General features: G+C 45.5%; 2 protein-coding genes across 2 annotated transcripts in view; one reads left to right on the top strand and one right to left on the bottom strand.

Moving 5' to 3' along the window:
• Positions 1–15,560, top strand: part of nkain4 (sodium/potassium transporting ATPase interacting 4) — a 33,629-nt gene extending 18,069 nt beyond the window's left edge. The window contains exons 5-7 of the mRNA XM_076167147.1: positions 6,460–6,520; positions 12,656–12,740; positions 13,358–15,560. Of these exons, the coding sequence (XP_076023262.1) occupies positions 6,460–6,520; positions 12,656–12,740; positions 13,358–13,367 (156 nt within the window). The 3' untranslated portion in view covers positions 13,368–15,560. The remainder of the gene's footprint in view (positions 1–6,459; positions 6,521–12,655; positions 12,741–13,357) is intronic.
• A 419-nt stretch (positions 15,561–15,979) lies between these two features.
• birc7 (baculoviral IAP repeat containing 7) lies at positions 15,980–22,088 on the bottom strand. The gene is made up of 8 exons (XM_076166437.1): positions 22,018–22,088; positions 18,618–19,477; positions 17,948–18,047; positions 17,728–17,809; positions 17,567–17,612; positions 16,750–16,959; positions 16,403–16,459; positions 15,980–16,214 (listed from the first exon to the last, which is right to left on the bottom strand). The coding sequence occupies exons 2-8, from the start codon at positions 19,153–19,155 to the stop codon at positions 16,015–16,017; spliced, it is 1,233 nt and encodes a 410-aa protein (XP_076022552.1). The 5' UTR covers positions 19,156–19,477; positions 22,018–22,088; the 3' UTR covers positions 15,980–16,014.
• Positions 22,089–22,111: the final 23 nt, after the last annotated feature.

Raw genomic sequence — 22,111 nt, 5'->3', positions numbered from 1 at the left:
CACATACAGTACACTCATGTATGACTAACTAACCTCAAGCAGGAACGGGGAGCCAAGACTTTCTTTGCTGCCAGCAGTCTCACAGCGAGTTCAGACGTGCCCAACACACACAGAAGCATCCACTCGCACGCCACGCTTTCGTTCCATTGCGCGCACACACACACACACACACACACAAACACACAGACACACACACACACAGACACACACACACACAGACACACACACACACATACACACACACAGACACACACACACACACACACACACACACACACAGTGCTGTTTCTCACACCCAGGTGAAAGATAGTACACACAGCTTCGTCAGCCTTGCATCACAGCTTGTCAGTGGGAGTCCTGTTGGTTTTGGTTCTAACCGTCTAATTGGTGATGGATTCACACCGCTGCATGCACAGTGACTGCAGTTCACATCATGGAAGACTGTGCGGACCAAGCCATGGAACCCCTCACCCCTATGGAGAAATGGAATAAAATGGCTGACCTCACTTTATTACCCTCACACACTCCATGAATCCCATTACCATCTGTGCTGGAGGCGTCAGATGTGTGTATTCCTTTTTCTGTCCCGTATGACAGACAATAAAGCCCCTCCCCCCTCCTCCAGCGATTGTATTTGAGATGGTATTGCCCGACCAACCATTCAACGGCATCGCTGCAGGAGAGCAGGGACCGGGGGAAATAGGTTCTGAAATTTTTACGTGCCTCCCGCTCACGCGGAGCACAGGGGAGAGGGGAAGAGAGACAGGGGTGTCCCTTTGTCTCTGTTAAAGGTTTATCAAGGTTGCTGAGAGAGGCCATTAAATATTTAGTCGGGGCCTTGAGGAGAGGAGCGTTTCATTAAGATGAAGAATGTGTGTCCGCCGGCAGCGCTGTCGTCTCTCTGCTCGTGTTTGTGGAGTCTGCATATTTGGTGGCGTCGAGTCTTTTTCCCGTCCTCGTCCAGATGAGCCCAAATGTCAACGACGGGCTTACAGAGGAATCAACCTGTGCACACTCGTGTATTATTCATTCCTCACTCTGTCTGCCCTCATATTCTTTGTGGCCTCAACTCCCCCACGTCCTCGTCCCCCCATGTCCCCCCTCGTCCCCCCTGCTGTGACATTCTGGCTTCTTGCTTGTTTCGACACCGTCACGTGGAACAATGACTGGTTCCCTCGTCGCTGAGTCAGCACTCTTCTTTCCCTCACTCTCTCTTCTTTCCCTTCCTCTCGCTCTCATCCTGCTCAGGCTTTCCTGCCAAAGTTTGAAGTTCGTGCCTGAGCACCACCTCCTCGACAACAAGTCGAGTCTGAGAAAACGACTCCGGTGAGATAGAGGAAGCAGAGGAAAGGGGGAGGAGGGAGGGAAAGAAGAAGAAGAGAGGAAGTATAATGGAAGAGAGAAGAAGGGAAACCGCGTGGGAAGTGATATTCAGTTCGCATCGCTGGATGTAAATCTTGCGCGCTAACGGGAGTAAAGGGAGACGTCAAGGTGCTGGCAAAGCTACTGTGGCAAGCATCCACACACACACACACACACACACACACACACACACACACACACACACACACACACACACACACACACACACACAAACACACACACACACACACACACACACACACACACACGCACACATCATTTGGGGGAGGTTATTGCCGCCAGAGGCAACACTTGTGCCGTTGCTTTTCTCTTCCCTGGAAACCTGCGTTGGGAGTACAGAGGCCTGCGTCATTCAGTCGTTCCATCCATCTCATTTCCTTTCATCCCTCCTCTTTCCAACGTCACTCAGCTCCGTCTGTCTTCCTGTCCCCTGGCGAGATCTCACCTGGTATGACCCTCATGTAATCATCATCATCATCCTCCTGCCATCTCAAATGCCTGTAATCACAATGCACTTCCTTTCTCTCTCTCTCTCTCTCTCTCTCTCTCTCTCTCTCTCTCTCTCTCTCTCTCTCTCTCTCGGACACATCGCAGTCTGGTTGCTTTTCTGCCAGGGGCCACAATGGGGATGGGATGTGGTTGGGGCTGGTGGGGGGGTTTGGGGGGTTAATAACTGCCTCTGGTTGATTAGAGATGCACCCCCCACCCACACACACACACCAGGTCCAGGCTGGGCTGACCCCTGCACTCTGGGCTGCAGGGTGGGGCGCGTTTTTTCCATCTAGCGGCAAGCGAGGGGGGGAGAGGGGGCTTACATGAATACAGCCCCCCCCACCCCCCACACCCAAAGGGACAGGGTGCCTGCTTTGATAAGTCCATTAGTCCATGTTATGTTTGCAAATTCTCCTGCTGAATGGCCATTACAGTGTGTGAGCCGGCGTGAGCGATCTGATGTGCTCGTGTTTGAAGTCTAGTCATCAGTCAGTGGCCAGTAAGTGGTCCTGCCTTGTGTGGTATAATAACAGCATAAATCCTCTATATTCCTGTACATTCGGTGTATCACAGCACACTATGTTCTTCATCAGCACTTCTGACACAATTAGAATGTAAGGTTTTAGGGCTTAAAGAGAGGGACGGTGCTGATGTGGGTTTTGCTGAGCAGAGGAGCAAAAGCCACCGAACACGCCGTCGGGTCGCTCGTCGTACAAAATAAAAACACGACCGCACGACACTGCACTTCCCTCACCCGGGAGCTTTAACCGTTAATTTGTTTTGCGAGGGTATGGTGTTTACTCCTCCGATTAATTTCACGTCAATATTTGCTCTTGTTAATCTTGGGAGAGCAAAGGAGAAAGTAGAGAGAAATGAGCAGAAGTTGTGATTTATCCAGAGAAAAGAGAGGGCTGTGAAGGAGGAGTAATACGCACGCTTAGATTAGCCGTGCATGTGTGTGAGTCTTTTACATCATCGGTCTTGTTGTTTCCTGATTGCTCCTGAAAGCCTCAATTCTCTCATCTGCACTATAGAGTGTGTACGGTCTGAGAAGAGTCAGGCGCTTTGTTCAGTTTCTTCATTCAGCATCTTCTTTATTTCTGAATGAACAAAGCTTATCGATGCACTCCCATATCGTCCTATATAGGCTGCGGTGTGTGTGTCTGTGTGTGTGTGCGTGTGTGTGTTGGTGTGTGTGTGCGCGCGCGTGCGCGTGTGTGCGCATGTGTGTGTGTGCGTGTGTGAGTGCGTGTGTGTGTCGTGCACTCCCTTTATTGAAGTGGGGGCTGGAATAGAACAGGTGGATGTGGTCCCTGCAGTCCCCAACTAATCATGTTTTGTCATCAAACATGCAGCTGTCCACACACACACACACGTTCACACACAGAGAAGGGTCTAATTTTCTGCAGAAAAGCCTAATTGTAAAGCAGGACGTCCTGTGTTATTAACCTAGAAGATTTTTCCGCATTTCCTTCTCTGTATCTCTCAGTCTCTCCTTCCACATATATAAACATACACTCTCCGTTTCACCCCCCTCAAGTGATGCATCCTAAGATTTCCATCCATTATAGCACACTTAGTGAGTTTTCTCCCGATGCCGAGCCTCAATCAATGGTGTGTTAATTAGCTTGTAGATCAACACAGATATCCATCACATCCCACATGCACACACACACACACACACACACACACATGTACATAGCAGTGGGTGGTAGACAGGATGCACCACCGATTCCTATCAACACATAACAGCAAAAACAAGCCAAGCGTCAATCGGAAGTACAGAGCGTGAAAGAAAGACCTAAAGCCTTTGTAATAATAATAATAATAATTGAATTTTAGCTTCAATAAAATGTCTCCAGAGCAGCGACGGGCCGTCTGTGTAAGCGAGGAGGGTGCAAGGCTTCCATGGTGACACAGGTGTTTGCCCAGTGGGCTGATGTTTATGAACGTGCATTGTCAAAGTTGCCCGTGTGTGTGTGTCTTCTCTGAACTAAGACATTCAGCGGAAAACTGACCTTCATTAGCCTATGCAAATAACACTCGCCTTTATTTTCTAGCTCAGCAGCTGCCCTTGTTCTCACACACACACACACACACACACACACACACACACACACACACACACACACACACACACACACACACACACACACACACACACACACACACACACACACACATTGACATCTTTGAAAGCTTTGGACTTCTTCCCCCACCCCATCATTATGTGAAAGAAGAAACAGAGAGAATTCCTACTTGCCTCCTTAGATCCTTAAATTTCCCTAAATCAGGACCCTTGCTTTTCATCTTTCCTCACACTCACCTTCGTGTTGTTTCTTACATCTCTCACAGGGAGAAAGAGAAAAGAATGAGGAGTTTAGATTCACAGAGGGAGCTGTGGCAGTGGCCTGGACACTCGGTTAAGTATAAAGAATTATGGTGCAGAATTTCAAGGGGAAGAATGGAGTGATTGGCAGCCAAATGAGTTGGGTTTGTCAGCGCCGGGCACCCCGCAGGCTGAGACCGGGCCTCTGAGGACAGACTTGGATCTTAATTAATATGACATTAATTTCAGAGACGATGCCTGAACTCCCGAACCGACACGGGGAAGTCACAACTGAGCATCCTCTGTGTGTGAGGAGCCAACGCTGAGTGAGCCCGAGTGATTGATTTTAGTCTGTTAATTATGTCAGTTACAAGCAAAATTGTCAGTTGTTATCGAGGACATTGACCCACATGAGCTCAGGCTGGCAAAGCCTCCAGCAAAGTGCCACCGAGCTTCACGTCTCTGATCTTCTAAGCTCCTTGTCATCTCCATAAATGCACTCAAGACCACGCAGCATCGAGACCTGGATGAACGTGGCTGCTGCATGGAGGAGATACAGTAGAACAATGGCACACATTCAGGCATGGAGTATTAGGCTCTGCTTTTGCTCACACAGCATCAATTCCCTTTTCAGAATCTGAAATTCTGGCTCTGGCTTATTCACACACGCTGCTTTCCTAATATTTGCAGGGAAATTGTAGGGACTGAAAACCCTCTCTCTCTGTCTTTCTCTTTCTTTCTCTCTCCCTCTCTCTCTCTCTCTCTCTCTGTCACATGTTGACGTCGCTGTGTTTGACACAATCTCTAGACCACAAGAGCAACAAGAGCCCTTAATGAAAATTAAACAAATGTGCACTCCTGCCTGCATATCAACTCAAACATGCACACAATCACAGAGGAAAACCACACATACACACACGCACGCACACACACACAGTCGCCTTGAAAAACAGGGTGTGCCCCCCGCTGTTAACACCATCTTGTGTTTGACACTGGCTTTATACATATGCTAATTCACCTCCATTTCACCGCCACTGTAATGGATGGGCTGAGACCAGCAATTAGATACCAGAGGGAAAGGAGAGAGAGAGCGCGAGAGAGAGAGGGAGAGAGAGAGAGAGCGCTTTGTGATTTTAGACATTTGAGATAGCAGGAGGATGATGATGATGATGAAGATGATTACATGAGGGTCATACCGGGTGTTATGTATCCTATCTCGCCCACACAGAGACGGACGCACCTGCATTTCATTCATAAATAAAACATTTCATCTGGAGCGTGTGTGTGACTCTAATAAAGGCCGAATTGATCTCAGGTGGATGGAAAATGGATCAGAACTCGAAAACGACAGACGCAGATGGACGACCTGCGCGTCACCTCTCACAATTTACACAAGCCGGGCTAAGTTATAGGTTGAGTGAATGTTATATAAATAGCGGCGGCGGCACAATGGTTCTCTGTGGACGGCGGTGCGTGAGGAGGGCAGCGTGCCCGACGCCGGTTTAATTGGCATGGCAGAGCGCCAGATGATGGACGGCTGGCTGGAGAGCGAGTGTGTGAGACGGTGACAGCCATCTGCCAGTTCCACAGGCTACTCTCAGTGCTTGTGTGTGTGTGTGTGTGTGTGTGTGTGTGTGTGTGTGTTTTAGGGTGCGTAGAGAAGTATTGGTTATATGGAGGGATCGGAGGGAGGGTGTGAAGAGGATTTGAAATTTGGATTGAGGATGTTTTTTATACTTATAAAGAGATTCACATAACTGTATAATGAATTATATTCATGCTTAGATTCTGCTTTTCTTCAGTAATAACAAAGCCTCACTCAGTAAATGTCACATGTCGACTGTAGAATTGATCCAGTGTCCTTCATACTGAACCCGAGTGTGATTACACAAGTACTGTGCTGAAGTGTGTGTTTCCTGCTTTGAGCTGCTTTATACTTGCAGACCACACAAGATAAGTTCATAGACCACTGAGTGTGTGAGTGAATGTGTGTGTGAATGTGTGTTAGGAGTTAGTGTCCTTTAGATACAGGGACACTTGCACATCTAATGGAATCACTTCATTGTTGTTATTATATAATTGTGATATTATTAATTGATCAAATATTCAATTGTTTATAACTTACTCTGACAACATGTGTAATTATTCTAATGTATGGACAGATATGACCCCCCCAAAGACACACACATGTACAGTATATAATCTGTGCACTGTTGTCTCACTGCAGCTTGTGTGATGTGTTTGTGTGTTCACAGCTCCTGGGCTTTGTGTACGCCTGTTATGTCGTCAGCGCCATCACTGAGGAGGAGGACAGCTGTAAGTGTCTAACCCTCACACACACACTTTCACACACACACACACACACACACACATACACACACACACACACGTTAGTGGAACTCCCAACAATGAATGATGCACACTGGGAGCCACTCGTGCAGCAGATATGATGGAAAACACCAACAGAGGAATAAAGGAGGAACATGTCTGCTTCTTCCTTCGTCTCCTCTCTCCTCTCCTCTCCTCTCCTCTCTCCTCTCCTCTCTCCTCTGCTCTCCTTCCTCCCACCTCCCCCCACGCCAGCTGGGCTCTCACTCTCCCTCCACAACCAAAGGAGCCATGTGTTGCCTCTCCACCGCCACTCCCTCACCTCATTCTTTCCTTTCCCTTTTTCACTTCAGCTGGCACACTCGGCTCGGCTCGGCGCCTCACGTCTCTCCTTTCTGTCCTCCCTCTCCGCTCTGTCCTCCTTCTCCTCTCTTGCCTCTGTGCTGTGTGTGGTCCTCCGTCACCATCGCTCCTTCTCTAAACTCACTCTTCTCCCTTTAATTTAATGTAGCTACCCAGGGTTTTCCTTTTCTCACTTTCCTCTCTCCACACGGCCCCGTGTTTGTCAATCAATCAGGGTAGGATGGTGTGTTTATTCTGCACTGCACCTCCCCCACCTTCTTGCTCTCACACACACACACACACACACACACACACACACACACACACCTTCCCTCTTCCTCTCTCTCGACCCTCCTCAAACATGCACATCCCTTCCTATAAAGAGACCAGCGCACCTGTCTGTACTAAACCAGCCTGAAGAGAGAAGGAGGAGAAACCAGAGAAGAGACATTTGTGAAAAACGACCCAGCTGCGGCGACCTCTGGGACAGTAGGTCAGAGGTCACGGCTGAGGGTGAGCACATCAGAGGTCAGGAAACGTTTGATCCGCCGGGCAGTGAGAGTCATAAATATTTGATTAGTGTCGCAGTGACTCCAGTATGCATAGCGATGTCCACGTGTGGGAGAACATGCGCAAGCGTTTCTCTGCCAATGTTTCGCCCCCTGCTGTTAATCTGCAGAATTACATGCAAAGTAAGCAAGGATTTTCAGGGAACTTTCTCGAGCAGGTTAGACACGACCCGAGGAGGCAAAAGTAATAAATCATTAATAATTTTTTCCAGGATTTCTTTGGATCTATTTGCCTCAGTTAAAATAGGCCACGCCCCTGTGCCCAACTAGAACTAGGACTGACCAAACCAGACAAACATGTAATCAATCGACCTGACATAATAGTTAAGATTTGTCTATAAGTGTAAATTTTGAAATCAAAAGATTGGTCATTTTGTAGTCAATAGCAACAGATTCAGAGTCGGAGGATTGCTCTGCCTTGGCGTAGGTATGTGCCGTAATGAGCGCCCCTCCCCCCCTGTGGTCGAATCAGTCTCTGCAGGATGACCTGAGTCTCCGCGGAGCTCATGGTGCCTCTTCACATTCACACTCCATCCAGTGTTGAGCGGTTCCTGAAATACTAATTAGCCAGACGGAGCAGCACACACACACACACACACACACACACACACACACACACACACACACACACCCACACACACACACCTGAAGACTAATTTGATTTGGAAATAGGGAATTAAACTTAGCACCACACACACACACACTAATTACACCTTAAACAGATGACTGCCATAATTCAGGGGAGCTGTGTTGTGGTTTGGTCCCAGCAGTTCACTGTTGGTCACACACACCAGGCACTCGCCGGCTGTGAGTGGTTACCATCACACCCCCACCCCTCCTCTCAGCTCTGGGCAGCACCACTTCATCATAAATCACCTCTAAGTAATCCCTGGAGAGCCGTACCATTTTAGCAAGAGGGGGCCCCATTTTAAGGAAAAGACCCCCCCCCCCTCCTTAACAGTTATCCGTTTAGTTTGTGGTGACCTTTGAGCAGCGTTCATCCTCCGTGCAGACGCTCCACCCAGATTGTGTTTGTTTAAAATCCCCAGTTGACACGCGTCTGCTTTCAAATTACACAAAAGACCAGGAGATAAAAAAGAGAAAGAAGGGTGGAAGATGATTTTTATTATTTCATTATTCGAGGGTTCTTCTTGTAATAACGGTTCTTCCTCTGATCGCGACGATGCCGGCGTTGAAATTCAGCAGCGTCGCTTCTTATATCTCTTTGTTATTCTAATCAGCCCTTTGCTGCCACAACACATTCATATATGCAGACACAGGTGCACGCGCACACACACACACACACACACACATGCATAGAGATGAGAGCAGCTATAAGGTTTGTTGTCTGCTCTCATTTCCTTCGGGCCATTTGAAGTCCAGATTAAAGCAACTTTCAGCTGGGAGCTTCACGTCTGCCTCAGCATCTCTTTACTTTGTTTCCTTTACCATTTTCCTCGTAGGTAGATGAAATAATCATCACAATCCCTCCCTCCCTCCCTCCCTCTCTCTCTCTCTCTCGCTCTCTCTTTCTCCCTCTCAATCTCCGGCTCTGCCCCTCTAATGAGGTGTGTTTGTGAAAAGTTAGAGGTCTCTGGTCACTCGTTCTGTCAGGCTCATTAAACCCCTCGCTCCTCGCTAACGTCCACAGCCGATTGCCCCTCGCCGAGAGAAGGGAGGTGGAGAGAATCCCCGGGGCGGGTGACAGAAAGGAGGAGGGGTGTGTGTGTGTGTATGTGTGTGTGTGAGACGGGGGCGTTTGCAAGACAGGGAAGGAGGGCTGGAAAGAGCAAACAACAAAGGACAAGATGAGCTTTTTGGGAATAAGAAGATGAGACAGGGATGCCTCGCACACTGGCGCATTCTGCAGGGAGAGGGAGTGTTAGATTCGAGTACTCGGGCTTGTGTAAAGAAAAGACTCTCACATACACACACACATGCAGAAGAAGACACAAGGGGGAGAATAACAAGCATTGTGGCTGTGGGTTTATTATTGATTGTGTGTGTGTGTGTGTTCAAGTGTGTTATTTTAACTTTGATATGTGACTTTTCTTCTGTGTATGTACGTGAGTGTGTAGCTACTGTAAAAGTGTGTGTGTGAATTGGTTTATCGGCGATGAGCAGATACTCGTGCAGACTGAGCAGTGGGGAAAATCCTCTTTGTAAAGTAGGTCACTGAGTTAGCGGCCAAGCTCGGGCTTAGGCACCTTAGTGTGTGTCGGCTAATTACACTGCCGCTCTCTGTGCTGAGTCACAAGCAGAAAATCCACTCAGCAGACAGCAAAGGGACAGACGGATGGATGGAGGGAGGGATGAAGGGACGGATGGATTGGTAGCTGCACACTTGGCATGTTTAAGGGGCTGTGCTCCTCAAAGATATTAAGCCTCCAAGATGTTCAACACCCATTCATCCCCATCCACAGCCTGTACATTTAAAGACTAAATGTTGCATGTTATTCGCTTAAAGTTACATTTTGATACAAACAGAAACATACATTTTGATTTACAGATCAAAGTAAGATAAACCCGATGCAGTTTGCTGTGGTATTTGTGTTTTATCTTCATTATATTGCAGTATATCCACTTGTTGTAGGTGATGGTAAGTTTGAAACATGTTAACGTTTGCTTTAATGACTACAAAGCATTTAATGCCCGCTTCTCCTTTTCGTATTTATAGTTTGTAGAAGCTTTGTCGTCTCTGAGCGGGCAATTAACCTCGGATAGATTTTCAATCAAACGTCCCTCAGGTTTCCATATGCAAAATAACAAAGCATAAAACAATTACGCCGCTCTTTAAAGTGAGCGAGTGGTCAGCATGTACGCGTCGATGTCTGTGAAATGGGGTGTGAGGGCAGAGAAGCATTAGCGCAGAACGATGGGGCAAATTGTGTGTGTGTGTGTGTGTGTGAGAGAGTGAGAGAGAGAGAGAAAGTGGGAGAGCGAGCAGCTGTGCCTCTTATCTTATCGCTGCCAGCCTCGCAGACAGGCCGTGAAGTCTCTATCTGTCGGCCATTTCGCTCTTTGTCTCTCTCTGCTGTCTCCTTATTTTCCTCTCACACCTCCTCATGCTCCTTTCTCTTCTTCTCACCATCCCTGTGTTTCCCTCTTGTCCCCCTCACCCTCTTTTTATCTCTGCGTCCATGCTGCATTTTACTCCAAGCTTGGCAAACCCGCACGCGCTCACACACCCACTCGGCACACATGGCGAGAGATGCAGCGCTGATACACTGTACGCTCGGTGTGCATCCCTCTGATTCTAACGTCTTACATGCCCCCCCTCTCCCTGCTCACACTGACACTCTGACCTCTGACCTATATACCTGTCATTTCTTGGCATGTATCAGCACATTTGTAATCAGCTTTTGGCCATAGCTCTGCAAGTCTCAAAGCTTCTAAGAAATGAATCACATCACAATGAGTCGCCTGAAACCACCACAGCAAAATGATCCAAAAGGTTAGTTTTCACCTTAAGGGAAGATGTTCTATCCCCCTTTTGCATTCCATTTCAATGCCCGGGGTCCAGCAATTTGCATCAAGAGCCCACCTCAGTCTGCGCCTCATTTACTGTACATGCACATGAAGAATGCAATTTTACCCAGTACAATAAATGGATTTTCAAGTCAAGTAAACACCAGAATTCTATTGAAATTGGCATTAATCAAATCAGCCTAGCTCTGTCTTATAATCCACCTACTGTATTTTCCATCACACAGTGTTTAAACAATAAGTTGTACGGATTCAGTGAATGATGGAATCCTGATAAGTCCATTCATTTATATTAAATTCTGCAATTAAAGTGCAATTAAGTGCAATTAAAGAGCCCTTAATTACACTTTAGGCAAATAATGCAGTATTTTGTGAACGCAAATATGAGAACCCCAGCCTGCACACACTGTCTGACTGGGGGAAATATCTTAAAAATGTTAATATTTCTTTTGATATCGGTGTTTGATGTGTACAAAGTTCTATGATTTGTTGAAAAAGCTCCTATGTGGGTCAACAAAGCTTAGAAGAATCAGAAAAAGGGGAACTCATGATGGATGGAAGCCAACATAAAGACATTTATCAGCAATAACAGGACGCTGGCTTAATAACGTGAATTTTCCATTCCAGTATCTGCTAGTTCAGGGTTAGAGATAAAGTTTTATATTTAGTTAGAGATGAGAGGAAAGAAATGACATTTTAGCGTCACATATATAAAAGCATATTCCACAGCACACAGCCCATGGTGGCAGGAGACGGATCTCCACATGCTTATAATGGGAAAATCATCGGTACAGAAACGAGCAGGGCAGAGGTCCGCGTGTGTGTGTGTGTGTGTGTGTATCTGTCTGTGAGATCAAACGGAGAGCCCCAGGAAGCAGAGCAGGGTCAGAGGAAAAGGACAGCCCCTTCACAGCAGCCTGTGGTTCTGCGCCCTCATCCTGCTCACCTATCAGTATTCACCAGACAACCCTTTTATCTGCCCGTTATCAGAACTGAGCTCATTTTAGCCTCATAGTAGTTCCCATCGCTTGTTAGTGTGTGTGTGTGTGTGTGTGTGTGTGTGTGTGTATGTGTCTCAGTTCCCGCAACGCAACAGATCTGCCCATTTTCATCTGTCTCAGTTATCCCATTGAACCATTGAGTCAGGTTTAATCTCAGCTCCTCCACTCGTCTTTATTCAAGGCTGGTGTCCACAGGCGTGCTGCGCCCTGTCCCTCCCTCCTGTCTTCTTTCCTCTGTCCCTCTGGCGTCCCCTTTTAAAATTCACACAAAGTCCAACATGTCCGTCTTGTCCCCTGTGCGCCCTGCTTAGATTCTGCACGCTTAAGCGAGAAAATAAACAGAAGGGGCCGAGCGCTGGGTCGCTGACGGTGAAGGTCGCCTCTGCCTGTGAGCAGCAGAAAGGCGGCGGCTATTTTGACAGCTGACCTGCTTTCACCTGCTCCTCAACGCACCAAAAAGTCCAGGCAGAGATGTTTTGGTTCTATTTCTTTTTAGTTGTCAACAAACACAACAATGTTTAAAGCGTGTCTTTCCCTGACAATCCTCTCAACATTCCCCCCTGCCATCTGCGCCCACTGCTCCTTTGTTCCCATCTCATTCCACGTTTGTGTAGAATTATTCATGCATTTCATGATTTTTCATCATATTTTGTCTTTATTTTGTTCAGTTTGTCTTCTATCTTTGAGTTACTACATGATTTATGCATCTCATCCTTTGTTTTCAGTTGATTTCATTGGTGGATTTGACCCATTCCCACTCTACCATGTCAATGAGAAACCATCTCACCTCCTCTTAAAGCCCATGTACCTGTAAGTAGTACGAACCTCCACTCCACTGTGCTCCTGTCTGTTTTTGTCAACTGTCCTCCAAAGACGGTTAATGAATCAACACTGTTTGAACAGGATCCAGCAGGTCACAGTACAGCACCGACTAGTAGAGCCTGCTTTTGTCTGGAGAGTAAACAACCCATTTCTGAAACATGCTACATCCTGTCGCAGAGCTTTAGGGGAATACGAAAAGTCCTTTCATGATTCACTACTGTGTGTGCATGCGTGCGTGCGTGTGTGTGTAGTATAAGTGTGTAGGTGTCCCTGTGCCCCAGGCAGTCACTGATGGAAAACATACAAGATTCTGTCCCCAAATTGGATTAATCAATTAAGTTGTGCAGGAAACTTAATAACAGTGAGCCTGGGAAGTCATGTAATAATTCTCTGCCAAAATGAAATGAATATTTTATTAGGTTTTTGACAGTTTAATCAGCTCTGTCTCTAATGGGAGGCGGGCAGTCGCCTCCCTGACCTACAGAGAGTTAGATCCTGGATAGCTTCATCAGCGGCAAAGTTTGTGTGTACGCCTGTGTGTGTGTGTGTTTGTGTGTGCATGGGTGCCCCCATCAACGTCTAACTGTCTGCTTTCTCCTCTCCAGGTCTACGTAAATAGTGGAGCCCACGAGGGAGGTGACGCAGCAAATTCCCACGCGTAGGACAAAACGGCTGTTTTTTGACACAAAGATCCCGGTGCACTGGGACACGCCAGACATTCCTCGTCTTCGTGATTTCATCTTTTCGGTCTTTTCAACGTGTTATTTACTGGTGTGCTGCCTGGAAAAGTCTACGCTTCTCAGTTAGGTTGCATTGTTTTCTGGGAATGGATGACGGGAAAAGAGGGGGGGTTTACCATAAACAAAGCCTCATATTGTGTATTTAGGGAAGTATCAATCATTTTGTTTGTGTTCTCTCTTGAGGTCCCACTTTAGTGACTCGCCCATAATGTTCTAAAACCCTCCAAGAACATGACTGTATAACACATGTACAGCATGAGGCATATAAATACATTATGTATGTAATCAGGGGCTGCCCAGCGTTCCTGGTGTGTGGTACTGAGTCTTAGAGGACTCAGTGATTTAGAATGTTTTTGCTGGTTTGGCTCAGATCTGGTCTGGAGGGCTGAATTACAGTGGAGTCTGTGGAATGAGCTATTGTGTGCTGCCTGTTTACTTTAGGCCAGGATCCGTGCGCATAAATACACAAGCAGCGCAGGAAGAGGCAGGGGAGTGGAGCTGTAGAGGGAGGGGACGGTGCAAAAACCAAATCTACAGGGCCATCAGTCAAAAATAGAACATGTAAATAGTGGAAATGGAGGGTAAGAACAATTTTGACCAGAGTGAAACGTGAGCTATCAAGAGCATGAGCGTGTGAGAGACGGTGTGTAAATGCAAGAAAGAAAACTGCTTAGTCTTAGTTTGGTCCCCCATCTTATGTTTGCGTCAATTTTTCGCCCCCACAGCCGAGTCACCTCCTCTCCCCTGATGTGTTCGAGTGTTTGTGCTGCAAGGAGCAGACGCTTTGTTTTCAGCTCCACTTGAAATGGAGCTCACACTTCTTATCCTCCAGCTACTGACAGCTCTCACCGCTGACAGGTGATCATTACATACACCCTCAAAGGTTACACGGCTTATTTCTCATTTCAGGAGAACAACAGGAGTGTGAAATGCACTGCTCACAACACTGTTCAAGTGTGACATGGTAAAAGCAGACGGCGAGCATCTTCCCGCCTGTACAGATTGTTGTGGCTGTGGTTTCAGCCTTCCTGCGTTTGAAATGTCACTAGCGCCACAATCAACTTACAACTGGCTGTGTGAGCTTGTTCAACTGTCACTTAAGTCTTTTGCTTTCATTCTGACAGAACGCCAAATCTTAATTAAGTAATATCTGCTGTAGTGATCAGTAATAATACCTTTCTAATAAGGCTGTTAATATTAACACTATTGTTGCTCAAAGTAGATCAGTAGTGAAGATTGACTCAAAGATTCCCCTTACGCCTTACTGGTTGTGTGTATCACTACTGCCCTCTGGTGCTGAAAGTATTCATGCACAAGTTGCTAGGCTACTGAGTTTGTCTGCTCTTGTGTCAATCTCTCTCTACACGTTTCAGCCTTCTTTTTTGAGTGACACTGTTAAAAAGCGTTTCTGTATGGACACGAGTGAGTGATCGGCACGTAGGACGCACTGTGCCACAGTGTGTGTATGTGAATGTGTGTATTTTCCTTTTTCTAGCTTGGTTAGATGGAGGCTGTTTATCTGCCAATTCTTTATTTCAGTATTTCATTTATTTCCTTACAATCTATCTCACTGCAAAAATGTTTCTTATCAAAGCAGCATAAAAGAACAAGGTCATTTCTATCATTTCCTTTTGTCTGATGTCGGCGCCTGCATCCTGCTTGGCGTTCACATCCTCCTGTTATGTTAAATGTGCTTCCCTGGCAGACGCACACATCAAAATGTGTTCAGGATTGTGAAACTCACTGGGGACCTCAGACCGCCGCCTCTGCTAATTTCAGATTGGTGTTAATAGTATTTTAATTAGATTGGTCCGTTCAGTATTGGAACACTGCAATAACCTCTGTGTCAATATTATCTTAATCATTAACACACTCGTTTTAGGCTAAAAATGGTGTGTGGGTAGGAAACATATTTAGTCAAAGGGCCTCATACTATAACATAATCAGCATTAGTGGTAAATTCTACTAAACTTATGTAAAAAATAGTCTTCCTCTCAGTGCAATACAGTTTTTTCCTGAACCCTGGTGACTGGATTTAGTTTCCACCTGTTCTGATTGTGTTCGCTAGTCTCCTCTGAAAAAGATTCCACCTCTTTGTAGATAATTCTTTTTCTTTTTATGGAAAATGGAAAAGGATGTTTTTGTATTTCTCTTCTCTTTTGTGTCCTGTGTAGTCCCAAATCCACGTGACCTGACTGTGTAATCCTATTTATCCACAACTGTGCTTTGTGTTCATGTAAATAGATGTTTGTTAATAAAAGAATGTGCTCTTTTAATGATCTGGTGTGTCATTCTAGAAACACTACAAAAACCCTTATGTCTGCTATCTGAAAAATGTGTTTTGCAGGTGTTCCCTGATTGCAAAATCAATAACAATAACACAAATGAACAAGTTTTCTATAAATTCTATTATAGAAAGCTGTTAACTTGCTAAAAGACCGACAAAATGAAATGATCTTGACTTTTTTTAATCAATATTGAGGCAGATATGTGCGCAGGAACCTCCAGGCCTCTTACTGCTCTCAGGACATGAAGGCACGGACGCTGCCCCTGATGACGGCTCTGCAGATGGGGCAGTGCCGCAGACTGGCAGCACAATCACCGCACACCACCAGGTGACCGCAGGGGATGAAGACGATGGACACAAGCTTGTCCATGCACACCTTACAGGTCCTCTCCTCCTGCAGCTGCCTGAGTAGCTCCTCTGGACTCGGGTCTTTCACTGTGTGAAAAACCACACACACACACACACACACACAAACAGAGGAGGACACATTAACGTGTGTGAACTCGCTGTTGCATCAGAACTGCAGGCTAACATTTAAGTGATCATGATTCAAAATTATATTAATTGTGAAGATTATAAACATGCACAAACAGGACTCTTTCTTTCTGTAGTTGACCTCTGACCTTTTTCTCTGAGGGGTGCATGTGCCCTCACGTTTCCAGTGCTGGAGGTCTGTGGTTCTGCTTGACACAAAAAGGAAATGAAAGCCATAAAAGCTAACTAAATTAACTAACACAAAGAAGGGTTGATTCAATTTCATGGTAATTGTGGAGGTGAAAGCAGCGGTGGTGTTATGGGCTTCAACGTGGTACACATTATAACACCATGTTGAATTGAGTCACAATGTTTTGTACTGATGTACCTAATAAAGTGACAAATCTGTGTATTTGTTGTATGGTCAATTGCTGATGGGAGCTGTAAGTAGATTCAAATAAAGTCTGAAGCAGCATGCTCATCTTCCAGGCCTCACCTGTGCTCTGTGGCACCCTCTGCCTGTCCTCCTCCTCTGCCTGCAGTACGTCACTGACCAGGTCAGATACAGAAGTGTAGTGCTGTCCAGTCAAAAGGTACTTGGTCTGGACCAGGCTCTCCACCACACTGGCCCCAAAGCCCATCTGAAGCACTGTCTGCACCACCGGAGAAAGCATGGCTGACGAAGGGCCGAGACCGGAGACCACATCTGCAAGAAGAGAGAGGTGAGGAAGACAAGAGACACAAAGTCACATAGACAAAGCACCACGATCAAGTCATTCTATAAGTGGAAAAACGTATTAAACTAATTTACCGCTGGGAGCAAAACAAATCCCATATCAGACCACAGGCATCTTCTCTATATGTGCTTTGGTTGATTATCTTTGGGATTCTTTCATTTCACAGATTAATTGGCCTCATGTGTCGGCCCTGCAGCCTTCAGCAGCAATCATATGGATTCCACAGCACTTCCTAATTACTGCAGTCCAGAGCAAACAACAGCTCAGGTAATTGAAGATCCACTTAATTCACACAGCAGCAGGGCAAGAAAAAGTAATGAAGCTAAGATTCCTCGTTTCCTTCTCCTAAAGAAGTTTAATTTAGTCGCTAATGTGGGGTTTAAAGCAATAATGGTATTAGACACGTTATTATCCTTTAAGTCTATGCTTCAACCAAAGCAGTACAGCCAGGTTGACCTCAGGATATAGCCAATCTGATGCAGCTTTCATTTTGTTTACTTTGCACAACAAACAATGCAAACCCACAGAGATGATTACCAATCATACCCTGGCATGTTTCAGATTTATATAAGTTACCATTTCTGGAGCTGTTGTCTCTGGCCGTGGGCAACTGTGATCCACCCTTAGAAAAATAATCAAAGTCTAAATTTACTTTACAAAATGTGATTACTGTACACGCAGGAATGACAAACTGGCAGGCTTTGATTTGATGTGCAAAGACGGATTGACGTTCTCACCACAGTCTCGCCCAGGTGGAAATGAGCATCCTGGATGTTGGTGATGTAATCCTGCCCCCTCGAGCGGATCAGAAACTCACATCTGAAAAATAGACACAGCGGCTTATTTATAGTCTAAACAAGCATTCATGAAAATGGGAAAAAAAAAACAGATCCATTGTCTAATTCGCCAATAAATTCCTGCCTATCTCTCTGAAACAACTCTTTTTGGGGTCATTACCGTGGAAACCACTTGGCATGTTCTTGCCAAGGGTCATCCTCTGGCTCCCAGTTCCTCAGCCCTCCATCACAGTGGAAGCATTTGACGTTGTCCCCGTGTCCTAACAAAACATACTGCAGTGAGAAGACTTACGATGCACTGACAGATGCACTGATTTGACTTAACAACCATAACAAATTCATAAAAGGTCACAATGATCTTGAACTGCACACAATATCACAAGCACCTCCATGATCTAATGCGAACAGCAGAGCAAAATAAAGCCTCCTAAATGACCTAAGACCTAAAACAAACACCTCCCTGAAACAAACTGGGGAATTTTCAGCTTCACAGGTATGGAAATTATTACTCTGGAACTTTATTTGATCGTTCCTTTTTCAGGCATTCATAATATTGTTTTCCTGTCCCGTGTATAATATGAAGCAGCGTGACCTACTTCTTTAGCAGCCCCAGCTTTGTCCAGGTTGTTCTGACTGCAACCTCATGACTCAGCATGACAATTGTACCGTGAACACTCTCACAATGAGGGATCGACTCTAGCAGCGACTGGTTCATTGCTCGACTATTTCACAGACGATTTAGGAGACTCGAATGATGTGCATACAGCCATGACGGAAAAAGAAAGCAGAGGATTATCACTCTAGATTAGTGAAGTCAAGCCAGTGTGTACCTGTGTAGAAAAATCCTGCTCTGGCTAGAACATCTGGTTGGACTGAGGCCTCGGTGGGCCAGTTGTGGAAAGTGGTGAGCCGGGAATCCTCTGCCTCCATCTCCGGGTAGACGGCTTGTCCGGCTGTGCCCTGGTCATCCATAGTCATTCTCTGAAGTTGGCTCAGAAGCTGGCCATCCACGGAGTCTGACGATCCAATTTGGAGTGGAATATTTCCCACGGCTCGGCCCAGGATGAAACTACAAGTGGGGAAATGCCTCTTGTGCTCACTGACTGGGTTGTCCCCATCTATCCAACACCTTAGAACTCCTCCACAACAGAAACATTGTACGTGATCCCTGGAACCTGTAAAGAAGAAACCTGCTCGAGCCAAATCCCCAGCAGAGACCGGGGCATCTGCGGGCCAATTTTGGAAAGTTCGAAGTCTGGTCCCTTCTCCTCGCATCTGAGGCTCCTCCAGGATCATCAGCCTAGTACTTCCGTCATCCGTCATTCTGAGGCTTACAGGTTTTCCTTTCCCGTGTCGTGTGCCAGTCATCTCTTTGGAAGTCCATAGTGGAGTGCACACTGAAGGTGAGTGAAGCGCATCCACTGAAATATGATCAGCTGTGGGGGGCCTGTTCAGTGGCTGACAGGAGACTGCTTTCCAGAAAAGCTACAAAATGCCAGAATGTATGCTCATTGATCCTGGAATGAATGCGGCCTGCATACAACATGTTGCTCCGCCTCTTAGGAAATGGATTTGTTCTGTGTGAAAACCTTTTTTTAGGTTGTTTTTTAAAAGAAAGGAATCATGTTTGTGGGTGTAGTGGAATGTGTTGCTTCCTCCTTAGTATTGATGTGTGACTTCTTGGGTTAGCCTGCAGGGAAACAGCACACAACAAGACGAGGTCACTTTCTTTTAAATTTTCAATTAGAAAACACAAAATTACAATTTCCAACTTGGAGTAAACAAATCGGTGTTACTCCTCACAGCGTCACACTGTACATCTACTTAGATAAACAATAGTGATGTCATTCAAACAGTCATACCAGCGATGTCATACTTATTCATTACTAAATCTATTTGCTTTTTGGCTCGTACGTTGGGTATTCACAGTGTAATGCTCAGATGTTTCTCTCTTTTAAAATTCACAAGAAATTAATTTGACACACATTCTACCTTATGTGTGATATTATAATTGTCGTTTGCCGAGACATGAATATGATCACCTTAGCAACACCCGAACGAGCTACTTTGAGAACCTTGTTGGAAACCATTTCCATTTGTCTCCAAAGTAAAACCATCGGCATCATGCCATCACTGTAGGCAGGCCGCAATGCCAAAGCATCAGCGATTGGCTCGAGTGAACGGATCTCCACAAATGACAGGTAACAGTTATCTAATGTTAATGTTTTATTTTTTATTTACGATACCAAATTATAGTAGTGGGTGAAATGATTAGAACCACCCTAGCACCCCCCATAATGACATAATGAATGATGTAACAGTTTGGGGATGGTGAAATTCATTACTTGGTGAAGGATCTGAAGACTCTTGACTGCTGAGGGCTTTCCTGACCTCCAGAATGGATTTGGTGACAAAGAGGTCCTTCTCAAAGACACTGTGTCCACTCCGAACAAGGAGACAACAACACATGATTGGCTGTGTTCCCTGGAGAAGATTAAGTCTACGTTTCAGCTGAAATGAAAGTAGGAGCTCTAGTCAGACTGCTTCCTGAACATCCTGAGGTCCTGAGGTCCTTATTGAACTCTCAAGGACGGGAACAGGATGGTTGTTGGTGCAGATGGACTGGGTCATTGAGTTCGGTGCGATGTAGTGACAAACAAGGGTCAAAGGATCTTCCTGCAGAAACGATGAGCTTCCCTCACCTTTGTCTGGCGGCAATTCCCTGTCAATGCTTATTTTTATTATTTTGAATATCCAGTTAGTTTTCACTCTTTGGGGTAGAGGGGCTACAGTGCTAGCTTTATACAAAAGGAAACAAACCCAACACCACAAGTAACTAAACTGTGCTGAATATAGTTAATAAATGACTTTGTGTTTTCCAGATAGTTTATTATTAATAGCAACATCAACAACCACTTACTTGATAGTTATCTTTTATTTTCCAGCTCTGGATAAAGTGCAAACATGCGTCCTCTAGGACAAAGCATGCAGACATACAATATTGAATTCTATTGTTATGCTGATGATGACACCGTGTTATGTTACATCACTGAAACCATATGAAAGAAGACAGCGAGCACTTTCTCCAGGTAATTCTAACCAAATCTGCATTCATTCATTTCTTTATATCTCAAATCCTCTGCAATCTCATCTTTGACAAAGAAAATTTAGTTTCTTATTAGATGCAGTCATGCAATCGTGTCTGTCCTTTCACTGCATTGTTTGAGTAAAGTTACCAGTTTTAAGGTTCTCAACACAGTGGTCCCTTAGTACTTTTCAGGTTATTACACCGAATCTCCTCCAGATATCTGAGTTCATCTGACACAGGATATCTTTGGCTTTACTGCAATTTAGGTTGAAGGGTCATTGTACTTTACTACTGAAGTGACTGAGAAAGTCTTTTAACATTAGTTTTGTACTTATAATTCAAAATTTCAAGTGTGACCTCAAAACCCACTATATGTTTTAGCTTTTGAGTGATTATTTTGTCATGACCTAGTGCGTGTGTATGTTGTTTTAATTTTTGTGTTTAATCTTTTTTCTTCTTCTTCGGGCTTATTTAATGTGGCAGATCAACAACGAAACTGATGTATTACCGCCATCAACTGGCAAGGACCGTGTATCGGGATCTAAATCTCATTAAAAGTCAGACAAAATTGTTAGCCTTCGGGGGGGGGGAGTATATTGTCGATGTTAATTTAAATGTCATAAGATAGATAATAATTAAACGCTTTAACCTCCCGATCTTCTTAGGGAAATTGGTCAAATGCATTATTTGCATGGGGTATCTTTGTTGTTAAAACGTTACGCCTTCCACGTGTCTTCTTTACGGCGAAAACCACATCTTCCCTTTATCTGTGTCTATTTAGTGTTGCAAAATCTCAAGAACTAGACAGCTTCTTTCCCCCTGACTTCCTTCCTTGCACCTCAGAACACAGACTGCTGCATAGATTATCTTAAGTTCTAAACAATCGTTTGTCTTCACATCGTCCAGCACTTTAAATTGGAAGAAACTCCGGTGATGTTTGAAAGTTTAGCCACCCCGCGGGGATCTACGTAGAAAGCAGCGGCGGCTCAGAGCCCGGATGAGGCAGCAGCCATTGGGGAAGTGTGTACGGCGCCTCTCGGTAACGTAACTGAGAAGAAGAAGAGGAGAAGAAGAAGAAGGGATCGCTCTCAGGAATCTTAAAGACAAACAACTGAAACGCTGCACCGGGGGTTTACACTTACACTCGAGATCCAGCTCTCACCGTGAAACTGAAAGCCTGCGGCAAGGGACTTGATTTGCTTTCGGACGCAGCATCTGACTTAGAAGTGTGGAAGT

This window comes from Genypterus blacodes, unplaced genomic scaffold (genome assembly GCF_046128005.1).
Source record: "Genypterus blacodes isolate CSIRO-AG114 ecotype Tasmania unplaced genomic scaffold, CSIRO-AGI_Gbla_v1 ptg000156l_1, whole genome shotgun sequence".
In the NCBI taxonomy this organism is placed as follows: domain Eukaryota; kingdom Metazoa; phylum Chordata; class Actinopteri; order Ophidiiformes; family Ophidiidae; genus Genypterus; species Genypterus blacodes.
This window is presented reverse-complemented; position numbering and strand designations above follow the sequence as displayed.

Excerpts from the sequence above, each read along its gene's own strand:
- birc7 (XM_076166437.1), bottom strand. The coding sequence starts at position 19,155 with ATGACTGGCACACGACACGGGAAAGGAAAACCTGTAAGCCTCAGAATG. Across the intron at positions 16,960-17,566 it reads AGACAACAGCTCCAGAAATG|ATGTGGTCTCCGGTCTCGGC; the intron begins GTAACTTATATA and ends CTCTTCTTGCAG. Across the intron at positions 16,215-16,402 it reads TGCACCCCTCAGAGAAAAAG|TGAAAGACCCGAGTCCAGAG; the intron begins GTCAGAGGTCAA and ends TTTTTCACACAG.